The following is a 12,781-nucleotide window of genomic DNA, read 5'->3' as shown; positions in this document are numbered from 1 at the left end:
TTTCTTTTAATATAAGCCCAAACCCTTCCCTGGGACAACGAGGCCATTTCTTCTATCTTATCACTTGTTACAAGGGAGAAGAGATGGACAGCTGCCTGGCTCCATGCTCCTTTCAGGAACCTGTAGAGAGCAAGGTCTCCTTTCAGCCTCCTTTTCTCCAGGCAAAACAGCGTCAGTTCCCTCAGCTGTTCCTCACAAGACTTGTTCTCCAGACCCTTCAGATGTCTGAAAATACAACATAGATAGCAAGGCAACATACTCCTTTCAGCAACTATCATGCAGTTGTTGTGGATGCTGTACGCCATTCAGTTACGTGTTATTTTGAATGACTCCAACCGCCTAAGCGGCATGCAGACTAAGTACGTGTACCAAACCTTTAATAAGTAACAGATTTGTATAAAACTTTCTCTTGACTGCAAGCTCAGCCTGTGTGTCCCAGAATGAAGCCTTTATGAGAAATCTTACTCCACTACATAGTTATTTTAAAACTGGAAAATTGTGATACATTTTTTGCCAGCCACTGTCTTGACTGAGAAGTCTGGGCTTGCTCCTGCCAAACATTTCTCTTAGGTGCAGTGGTTATAAATGCAGTGGCCTCACTGACATGAATGTTATATTCTGACAAACACACACTATCCCTCCTGTTGACTGATTTTTGTTTTTTTTTCTTGCAGTTCCCAAAATTACTTGTGGCAATTTTTCATTTTCAGCTGTATCTGTTCCACTTTATACTTTGTCTTAAACTCAAGAAATACAGGCAGCTCGTCACAAAGTGGTTTTTACTGCCTAAAGAATAATCTTATTCTTGCATGTATTCCCTTCTGGAACTGAACAGTTTTGCAGAAAATCAAAATGAATGTTTTCATTGCTTTTGCTCATATTTGGTATCTGGCTGGTCTCCTTGTAATAAATCAGCAGCGCAACAGGTGATGCTGGTGGAGTCTTCATGGTTACCCAGAAGAAGGATACAGTAAGCTGTCTTTATAGTCAATAGAAATAACATCAGATAAATCTTATCTCAGAAGTGCCTTCCTTACACATCTACATCAGGGTGAGCTGAATCTCACCTTCATTGCCTAAATTAGACAGGGTTCTCTCAATATCCCATTTCCTCAAATGAAGCCCATTTACCACATCATTATGATCTACAGATTATACAGTGTGAGATACAGTGGAGCTACACTACTACTGACTCTGAAAGGATTTAAATTACCCTCTAGCCAAGATAAGGTACATATGGTTCACAGACAACAAAGCCTTATCTTCTAAATATGACATGGATGAGAAGAAAATGAGGGAGCATAATGTGGCTAAATGACACATAAAATCTTTTTAGTCTAGCTTGCACACTTTTTACTGCACAATCAAAACTATTTTCCTTTAAAATTAACATGGGTGAAACTTCAGTGGCAGTTTCCATAGCTATTGCTAGCTTTTCTTGCTTGGCAGCTCAATCATTAAAACTTCATCACATAGCAGTAATTATTTATTGTTCATCTCTTGAACTGTAAGTGAACAGGAAGGTACTGCTGGCCTCACTCTCCTAGAAACTGGTAGGCAAAGCATCAGCTGTGTTCAAATAGTTATGGAAAAGGCAAGACAGCATCATCACAGAATCCATCAGATAGCTGTAAAGCTTGAATTTGAGTTGAGGAGTTATAATGTTAGATCTGTCATATGAAGGAAGGCTGAGAGAACTGAGTTTGTTTAGCTTTCAGAAGGCCAAGGGGAGACCTCATACCCATGTGCAAGTACATAAAGGGCAGCTATCATGAAGAGGTAGACTTCTTTTTTACAAAGAGTCACATGGTAAAGACAAGGGGTAATAGGTACAAGCTGCTACTGGGGAGATTCGGACCAGATACCAGAAAAAAATTTTCTTTACCATTCATATTATTAGACATTGGAATAAACTCCCAAGGGAGGTGAATTCCCCTGCATTAGACAGCTTCAAGGCCCAGCCTGACAGGGTGCTGGGCCATCTCATTTAAACTATATTCTTACCCTGAAAAGTTGGACTAGATGATCCTTGAGGTCCCTTCCAGTGTGGTATTCTACAAATCTATGAATCTGGTAAACATGCACAATTACATGGTATAAAACCAAACCCAACACCTGACCAAAAGAATCAACCATGGGTAATCACCTCAAGATAACACTGTAAATGTTTTGTTGTGGGAACAATTGAAAAAGAAATCTCAAGTGCAATTTACACAGTTCAAATGGCTGAGAATAAAACACTTTTGATGATCTGACTGTCCAGAATAAGATGTGGAAGATCCATGTTATTTTCCTTTTAATTTTTGTTAAATATATGGATGGGCACCGTCCACTAATGCACTCATGCAGTACCCACATAGCTCAGATGCAGTAAGCATAGTGAACATCATATTCACAACAGTGCCCTCAAACTGTAGAGGAAACAAACCTTGATCAAGTGAACTGAATGTGAAAACTGCAGTAGCTCTTCCCTGACATTCAATACCATTTATTTACTTGTGAATGCTTTAATGGCAGTATGTGTCTCTGGACACATGCATGCACTTGGATATATCCTGAGACAAGAGAGAAAATGTGAAAGCCTATTTCTCATTTAGAAGCTTTAAGAGAGACTTTAGGATGAAGTAACAGAAACAGGAAATCTTATCTTTTAAATCTTCCTATGTAGTGCACCTTTAAGCAGTGTGGGTGTGGAGAAACAGAACAGCAATCATCTGATGAACGGCTGCAATCTATACTGAAAGATTCACTGAAACCCATATCAAACGGAAATATTGGAGACCTTTTTAAAACACATTTAAAAAACCCCAATTTCTGTATGCTTTTTGGGGCACCCTGTTTATATGGCAACTGTGTCTATAAATACGGTTCAATATTCACCAGTGATCATCACCGGTGAATTTGTATAGCTCAGCAATACGTAGGAATAAACTTTGTCTAGCTAATACTAATGCAATAGCTATAATGCCTTTGATTACACTTCTCTGACAAATCCTTAAAATGGAGAGTTTGCTTGAAAGCAGCTTATTTCCTCCCCCCCTCCCTTTTTTCTTTTTTCATTTAGAAATTAAAAGGAACCAAACACACCAAAGTCAACCAACCAACCAAAATCCACACAATAAACAAGAAAACACAGAAACAAACAAAAAACCCACCAGTATATAAAGGGAAAGACAAGTCAGGAAGAATGCATCTATCTTGAGACACTGGATCCACAGGTTTGTAGTGAAAGTTATGCAACAAGGATAGAGTTTTCTCACTCCATAGGGCTCAATTTTAACTTACCAATACACCATTGCCCTTTGCGAACAGTCAAAATAACATCTTTTTGATACCACTGTGTATTTTCCTAATTTATCAGTCAATTTTCATCCCAAGTGTACAAAACTACCTGTCAAAATCTTACAAGTTTCCCTTTTTTCCCCATAGATGTAATCTTCATATTATAAAGGTCACAGTTTACATACAGAAAGTATACGAAATATATGGACATTTCTCTTTACCTTTCCAGGCAAAAAAGAAATTGTGTCTCAGCTGTTAGAAAAATCTCATCATTCTTCTTTTGCAGCCTCTACTATGCTCTCCAGAAGGCAAAAAAGCATTTTTTTCATCCTATAATCAGGGGGGAGGAAGAAGCAGCAGACCCTGCTAAATTTCCATTTGCACAGACTTACTCTGCCTCCCCCCATTTCTCACCTCCCTGTTTAATTTTATAGCCCAGAAAACCTACTATTTGTTGTTAGATCTCAACTTCTGACGCAACTCTGGTTTTATGGTGGAGTCTATGGATGGCCTGGTAAGAGGGAAAAGAGGATCTGAGGGTAGCAGAGATGTTCATTGAGTAGTCTGTTCTCTGAAAAAGGATGCTGTGCTGGGATGTGTGGCCAGAACCAATGTGCTGTGGCTGAGTGTGAGTCTGGGGCTTGCTCCTTCTCATTTCCCCAGATTTCAGAATCACACATATTCGAGGGTTTAACTCATTTCCACAACGAGGTCTAGAGGTAGGAGGCTGAATGCAGCTTACAATTTTAAGGCAGGAAAATGCTCCCTTATTAGAATTAAAATTGCTTATTTGATTATTTATGGGAAAAAAAGAGCTCATTAATAATCACAAAAGTTAACTTCCATTGCACAATTGCAATCTTTGTATGCTATTAAATTTAATGAAGGAGCCATTCAGAATACCTGGGATTGGTACCATTTTAAAGTTTATCCATTATATACAAACATTACAAGCAATGTATGTTTATAGGCTCTGAACACAGGAACTTCTCCTAAATTCACTAGTGACTTTGATACAGGGTCAGCGTGCCAGAATTGTCACCCATGAAAATCACTCTTGCCTCACCCACACCTGTAGTATAAAAGTTGGCAAGTCCCAACCATCTACTGCCTTTGTCTCACACAGCAATGGCTGTTGCACAACTGGATGGCTAGTCTGATCTGCAGGGTAAATTTGGTTTCTATTACAAATTACCATAATAGTGACATGGTCCCAATACCACTATGATTAGGTTTAATACCACCATTTACATGAAATATCTAAAAATCTGTGGATTGAAGTATACACAACCAGATTGTAACTCCCAAGAGACTTTGAAAGGATTTGTAAGACAAAGTCATTTAGGAATCAAAAATTGTGATGGAGACACTGAGGTCATGCATGTTTCCTTCTGTGTTTACTAACTCACCTATCCACCCCAGTTCCCTCTTTGTCTGTGCAGCTTGCCTGTCTGTTGAGATAAGAGCCACTCTATATCTAAATAAATGCTGGCAAGTTTAATCTTTACTGAGCTGGATACTCCTGGAAAGCATTTTTTGATATGCTGCATAGGTTAGTAAATTCTCTTAAAGAAAAAAAATTTACTAGTCACATCTGCAGTTTGAATGTTTCTAAAAGACAAACCAAAGCCAAGTAAGACAAAGAATCTGCTGATACACATATGTCACTCCAAGAATTCTGACAAAGTTCCCACACCCAATTTAATTACTTCCCTACTGTAAAAACACTTTCCATCTGCATTTATTGTAATAGTTTCAAATCCAAAACCAACAGACTATAAAGCTAGCTAAATAAATGAATGATATTGGCCTTAGGTCCCAAGTCAGGAGCTATTCTGTAAGGCTGTGTCTCCAGCATTCATTTTTATGCTGATGTTTCACTTTATGTGAAATGTTTTCACTTAAGCCTTGTTTAGAGAAGAATTACCTTGCTGGAGGCTTTAAAGTTTTATGTGCTGCGCGGTGCCCTCTAGCGCCGCTTCAGCCAAAGGTCTGTCAGAGATTACCCTGCAAGACCAAAGTCACATAGCCAACGGAGCTCTGACCAAAAAATTCTGCCTCAGGTTGTGTATTTACACAGCACTGCACACACTCAGGCCAGGAATATTAATTTCAACCGTATTATGAGATATACTTAAACCGAGGCTGTGGAGCTCAAAGTGAAAAACATTTCTGTTTGAAGAGGCATCTCAGAAAAAAATGAAACTAACAGACATAGCCAACAGATTGACTATTTGAAGCATGGGCTCCCTTCTGCACTTGGGAGAAATTCTGTTCCTCAGATTTGGTACCAAGATTTTAACAACAGCTTAAAAGAAAAATCCTGATGTGCAGAGGTAATGCCAGCATGTTGTATTCTGTGTCCTCAGGTTTGCTGCAGTATCATACTCTGACAAAACCACATCAGACTATGGACTTCATAATTTTTAAAGGCTTGAAACATAACAGCCTCATTGGACAAGGAAGACACTTAAAACTGTGCACATGCACAGTGTGTTTTGTTAAGTTGGGATTCTCTGTGCTTTCAAAGTACTTGGAACAAACTTGAACTTTATAATACATTTTAATCCAAAGTGGCAGCACAACAGATAAATATTGCATTGGTGAGTTATTAAATGAGGACTGAAATGTGCCTCCACTGATGTCCAGGGCAAAACTGCTACTGACATCATTATAAGTATATATGGACATTGAATGTTGTAGTCCCCTACACACATTCAGTTCTTGCCAAACTAAATGAAAGAATTTATTAATAACTGATATGAGCTAATCAAAGAAAATCAGGTGGTGCACAGCATAGCTCGAGCAACAGATATTACATGGGTTTTGGATATTGCAGGAGAACCCCACCAGATCCTGCTACAACAGTGGCACAAAGACATAGGGATGGGATGGGGAGGCAAATCTTGAGTTACTTGGCTTTTCTCAGTTTTAACCACAGTCTGTGTGATATCAGGTTTGACAAGTAGCTGCCCCTTTGTAATGAAAGCTTCTGAATTTTTGTGAAACTGAAACAGGTCTTCTAAACAGAAGCAAGACGAAGTTAGACAACAAGTACTACAAACTACCACAATTTGAAGAGAATCATCCACTGTAGTTCAGCAGCTCACTAATCAACAGGAAGATGCACATTGAACGGCACAAATACTGCTTCACCTGGTCAAAATTATCTATACACATACACAGATGTGCAAAACATAGAAGTTAAATCCATTTCCTTTTCTCCTTTTTGCACGTACAGAAAAATTGAAAATCATTGTGTTTGCAAAGTTTCTTTTTACAGAACGTGTGGACCCTTCCCAACTTACGAACTCAGGGCATTTTCTTGTGGGTGAAAACAAAGAAGTTTTGCAAAAGGTGAACTTTCCCAAATAAAGACTGAATTTCCCACACTGAAAATAAACTATATTATCATTAAACCTCAAGATTCGGTTCTGCAGAAAAGGGATAAAAGAAGAAAGTGAGATTTGATTACACAAATTTCCCTACTTGATTTGTTTGTTGGTTGGTTGTTGTTTATTTAAAGTGAGGATAGTAATTCAGCACTATGACACCATCTAAACTCAACAAATGAAATGCTATCCCACATCTTTAACTGGGGAAAGGGGGAAAAAAAACCCCCACAAACAAACAAACAAAAACCCTTCCGGCGTGAAAACCATTAAAACTGATCCAACCGTTTGTTCTTTGAAACATGTGTCTCACGCCCTGAGGCTATCTATCCGTAGCACAGCTCTGCCTCATGCCCTGTCGCTGCACTGCAGTCAGTCAGCATTTGCCCTCCAGTAGCATACCTGGGATCCTGTTGCTCTGAACCATCTGACTCCGTACAAGGTTTCTTTACCTGCAAAAGTAAACAAGTGCCAGTTACTCTCATGTGAAACAACTTCCTTGCTCACGGTTCATGCACTTACAGTGCTTAAAGTGGATCCAGCTCGACTCACCATGATCTCTATAAAATACTTCCCGCATTTTACAGCAGCAGCATGCAGCACTAAACAGTGTGTTTCATTATTATCCCAAGAACAGCTGCCAACTGCACTAACCCAGGCTCCATTAGCATGTAAAATGTTCAGCTAAAATAGCTTGGGAGTAGTCTAGCTAGGAACAAAGAAACCAAAGAACCAGGTTCCCCACTTGGAAACGAGAAAGCCATCCTGTTCTCAGCTCAGTAAAGAAATGTTTTCCCAGTTGATGCTGCTTCTGTTTCCTGCTAAAGCTCACAATAATAAACACCAGATTCTGGGGCAAAGTGCAGCGTTAGCTAAATAATTCAAACATTAATTTTCATTTTGTGAATCTGCTAACTTTATGTTAACTGTATTTTCCTTCGACATCAATGAACATGTAGACCATTTTCACTCATATCTGTAATATATAATAATATAGAAGGCATTTCCACTTCCAGCTTAACCTTCACAATATGTTGCTATAGGCTAATTAAAAGTGGTTTAAAAAATAAATAAATAAAAAAATCCATCAATTTCAAACAGAACTAGAAAACTGCTCTCTTGCAGATCAGGTATCTCCTTGGAATCTTCTGGATTTCCTGCAAAAATTTAATTGCACCTTCTGGCAATTTAAATTTCTTGTACTTTTAGCAGCGAAAAAAAACATTTTGCTCACTCCTGTGCTAATGCACAACATTTTGCTCACTCCTGTGCTAATGCACAACTCAGGGCTGAGTGGGAGGTTTCCAAACTCCATTTTTAAAACCATCTAGAAATATCACAGTCACCCAGACTCACTTGATGTGACTGACAGAATACAAAGAACACTCCCATTACAACCAGCGCGTGTGCTATGACAGGTTTTTGGCAATACCTCACACCAAGAGATTCTTATATACATTTTTTCCTCCCCCCAACTCTGAAAGCATTTCAGGGAAAAAATTGTGACTTACTTCTATTGAAGTCCCTGGCAAAATAGCCACCCACTCAAACAGAAAAAAGGCTAATGCTATCTACTTTCCCTAAATAATTGAATGTCATGCAACAACACTTATAGACATCTGAGTACAAGCACAGTTCTACGGATGTCAATTTTTATTCTTCATTTGTATTCTAGATACTGGAAAAAAACCCACACCCACGGTATGACTGCTTACAGTTATTCATAGTTAACAGTTTTCAGTAGCAAGAATGAAAATTTCCCCATTATGATAACTCAGAACAGTCTTTATTATTGTTAACAGGTGTCACTCGAAACACTCAAAAAGCTGCAAACACAAACCATCTACTAATTATGTTTTGCTTAATTTGTACTACAAAATATCTTTCAACCTATCCAGTTATTCAGTTTCATCATCACTGATTTTCCTCCTCTGGCATAGTTTCTTCACTGATCCTCCTGTGCAGCTGTATGGGACTTTGTACTCATAATGTGCCATGGAGACCTATGATTAATACCATGGCTCAGCATCAGAAAAAGTGAAGACTCGCAGAAATCCAGAGCTGATGGGCACTGTTTCATAAACATTCAGATGCCAACATCATTGCTGTAGGTTTATGTTCACTACCTTGTTATTAAAGCAAGGCTACATCTGAAATACAGCAAAACACTTGGGATAAAAGCACATGATCAAGTATCAAGACAAACCCTGCACTGTGAGTTAATAGGCAAACAAGAGAAATATTCATTCAAATTGGTGTACTGAGTGTCAACATCACAGGCAACCATTAAAAAAAAACACCCTAAAATAGCCCTTCCTTGATAGGCAGAAGGTACCTTCAGAAGGAGATTGTCTCAACAAAGTTACAGGGGGACTTAGCCAGAAAAAGAATTTTCATTTTATACATAAAATATAATTTCAAATATCAAAAAATAAAATTTATTCAGAACTCTAAAATTTGAAAATATAAAACATAACAATGCCATTGACACTATTTAAAAATATAGATACATCTAATTTATTTAAATCCCAGGAAAGCTTTTTTCTCCGTCTCTTTAGCATATATTTACTTCCAGGCTATTTTTGGTATCTCCCTGCTGTTAAATTCACTGGCATTTGCAATTCCTTTCCAACTCCTTTGCTGTTCATGTGGTTGACACAAGCAACACTGTCTGTCACATCCGTGATGGGGCTCAGATCTCCTTCCCCAGGACAGGAAAGTTCAGCCACTGGCTTTAATCAGTTGGTGGAGAGCCTGACACCCAGCACATCCCAACGCCCCGATTTTGCAAAACGATGGCAGGTTCTGTGGTGGGACAGATGCTCAAAGATAATTCAAACATATACTAACATTATCCAAGTACTTCTAACATAACATTATACTAAGATGACAGGTTTTACTGGGCAGGGATGAGAAGTTTTTCTTGTCCAAGTTAGGCAATAGCTGGGTACTCACAGATGAGTTGTCTTATCCCTGCTCACTCTGCCACTGCATCTTGCACTGACTAACATCATAAAGTAATTGAAATGACTGGAAGATTACATCCTGTGTGGTGACTATAAAAAACCCAACCCAAACCAAAAGCAAAAACAAAAGCAAAAATTTGGACCAATTCTATCAAAAAGCCTCACCTCCTGTGAAATACAAGAAACTTGGTGGGGGGCGGGGTGAAGCTGGGAGAAATGAGTATTTTGTTTTCAAGATATTTTGCACTCAAGATATTGCAAAAGAAAACATAGTATTAAAACAGAGTAATTCACATTTTCAGCTTGGTGTATAGATGATACACTTCATCTGCGATCATTCCCTGAGTAAGTGTGCAGCATAAGCACACAATATAGACTTTTCTTCTGAGAGCAAATGTAAACTTTTATGTGTATCTTTGGGGTCCCTCTTTGAGAGAAAATATTTAATAAATAACAATGGTATTTCTTAATGGAGGAACAGGCATGTGATTTTCTTTCAAGGGGGCATATGGAATGGACACCCTTTCTCTTGGAGGCTACTCAAGTAGCAAAACACATTTCGTTATTCGTAAAACTATGCCACCCTTGAACAGAAAATCGCTGTGAATACTTTTGATCAAAGACTAAATATTGTTTCCCTTGTCTTCAGCTGCACTGCTTGTCCTTTTAACCAGCCCTGTTTTCAAAATAATTAACTTTCACTAACACCACATTTATTTACATTCTCATGTGTTAAATGCTATAAAAAGAACCTTTTTCTTCACTTTGCTGTTTTTCTTTTTTCCCCTTCTGTTTACACAGGTTTTCTCCCCACTTAGTCATATGCATGTTGAGAATCCAAGTTACCAATTGCAGCTAAAGATCTTTAAATCCAAAAAAAATTTGAGCAAACATGCTGTTGTATTCATATTTTAAAAGTTACATCACTATGCAGCCGAGCAGCTTTAGCATCTGTAAGTTTGGAGGTAAAATGACAGAAGTGGGCATGAGGAGAGTCCAAGGAATCAGAGAGTCTCCTGGTTGGAAAAGACCTCAAGATCATCAAGTCCAATCATAACCTAACATCTCACTGTGCACAACCATTAGATCACGACCCTCAGCTCCTCATCCAAATGTCTTTTAAACACCTTCAGGGATGGTGGCTCCACTCATCATCATCTCTGAAATGGTGCCTAAATCTGGTTTAGATTATAAACTTCTAAAAGCCCTATTTCTGTGCTGTTAGTGGACTCTTGTCCACTAGTGTGGCTCCTGAATTTTTGAAGAAATCAGGAGATAAAAGAACAAAGAGAGCAAAATTAGATGAGAGCAGGTCGGGGCGGGGGGAAAGTGGTAGACATGGGGGTGGCATATCGGCAGTGGAAGAGTACTGGGACTGGCTGGAATAGGGCAGCATAATTTTCTCTCCTCTATTCTAATTAGATTTGGGACTAACACCACAAACACAAGCCTGAGCATTCATCACATATCTGTGAAACTCACTAGTAAAGTCTTTAGTGACCAGTCTGGCCAGAATTACAGGCTCATTCTGCTAAACCAGCTGTACAGCAGACCTAGTTAATGACCCAAGATGGGAAACTGTACTTTGAACTTATAAGATGGTGTACAAATCTTATGTTTAACCAGAAAAATGAAGGTCTAATTTGACTCAAAGTGGGGGGAATTGTCAATACTTTAATATAATTTCTACCTTTAACTTTGCCTTGGTTCATCAGATTTCAAACACAAGTACTGGTTTAAGTGTCTCATAGTAGAAGGACACTGGGAAAAAAAAGGTGTATTTATTAAACACTGAAGAACTTTGATTAAGGTGGATGAGAAATATTGACATGACAAATTCTTTTATATTAATTATGGACTTTGGATGCTTCATGGATAACAAATATATACTGATGAACATAAAAACACTACACATTCAGTGAACAAAGGAGACATCCCCTAGAAAGCCTTAGTATATCATTTAGTAAGAGCTGCACTATAATGCATAAGAGACTGTATTTCCACAGACCATATTAATTATGGCATTTCCTTGCTTCTGATGTTTTTCTTTGCAACCTTAACATCCTTTTAACATGATTTTATTGGACCTCATTACACTAGATGTTAAACCATGAAATGGTCCTTTCTCTATGAGGCATTCTCACACACACCCTCATGGTATGAAACTCACAGTGCAACACAGTCAAGAAATCCCTTCTAATGCTTGCAATAAAGCACAGCACAAAAATCCTGCAACATCAGCAGTAGGTTATTCTGGCAATGAATCTGCTGAGCTCCCTCATCTAGTGCATCAAAAATGGCCTTCAGCATCCCTCACAAACTGGCAGGCATGCACTAGGGCTGAGCAGAGCCTGCAATGTTTTGGTCTGGAGGAAGCAGCTCTTTGTGATGGAGCTATGGAGCTCTAACATGAATGAAGAGGGGAAAGTGCTCTTTGCAGGCACAAAGACATGTCTGTGCACATCTATGCGACTGCTCAGCCTGTGCTAACACCATTTCTGATTGGTCTGGAGTGTGGGCAGGGCAAGCACACTTCTAGTTCCTGGATCATTCTCCATAGCAAACTACTCTGGTGAAATCTATTCATTGTCCAGGGAAAGGGATCATGTCGACAGAATGGTCCCAGGGAGGAACTGGCACAGGAGAACAGAATGATGGAAATATATGAGAAGAATATGTTTCAAGATGTGTGAGAATGAACAGTGATGCTGACTTTGACGCTATATATTGCATCACAACCAAATCCTTAGCATAGAGATTGTGCTATGCCAAATGTAAGAAAGATCATAGAATCATAGACTCAATAAGGTTGGAAAAGACCTCAAAGATCATCAAGTCCAACCTGTCACCTAAGACCTCATGACTACTAAACCATGGCACCAAGTGCCACATTCAATCCCCTCTTGAACACCTCCAGGGATGGTGACTCCATCACCTCCCTGGGCAGCACATTCCAATGGCCAACGACTCTCTCTGTGAAGAACTTTCTCCTCACCTCCAGTCTAAACTTCCCCTGGCACAGCTTGAGACTGTGTCCTCTTGTTCTGGTGCTGGTTGCCTGGGAGAAGAGACCAACCCCCTCCTGCCTACAACCTCCCTTCAGGTAGTTGTAGACAGCAGTAAGGTCTCCCCTGAATCTGC

At 39.1% G+C, this 12,781-nt stretch overlaps 1 protein-coding gene across 18 annotated transcripts in view; it reads right to left on the bottom strand.

The window, feature by feature from the left end:
* EYA4 (EYA transcriptional coactivator and phosphatase 4) overlaps nucleotides 1–12,781 on the bottom strand; it is a 161,948-nt gene that overhangs the window by 69,307 nt on the left and 79,860 nt on the right. For all 18 annotated transcript variants that reach the window (XR_008462308.1, XM_054162596.1, XM_054162595.1 and 15 more), the window contains exon 3: nucleotides 7,077–7,126. Coding sequence is in view for 17 of the 18 variants with exons in the window: in XM_054162596.1 (XP_054018571.1) it covers nucleotides 7,077–7,126 (50 nt within the window). In the remaining variant the exon portion in view is untranslated. The remainder of the gene's footprint in view (nucleotides 1–7,076; nucleotides 7,127–12,781) is intronic.

Source organism: Dryobates pubescens, chromosome 6 (genome assembly GCF_014839835.1).
Source record: "Dryobates pubescens isolate bDryPub1 chromosome 6, bDryPub1.pri, whole genome shotgun sequence".
Taxonomy (NCBI): domain Eukaryota; kingdom Metazoa; phylum Chordata; class Aves; order Piciformes; family Picidae; genus Dryobates; species Dryobates pubescens.
Note: the sequence above shows the minus strand (reverse complement) of the source record. Positions and strands in the feature narration are given on the sequence as shown.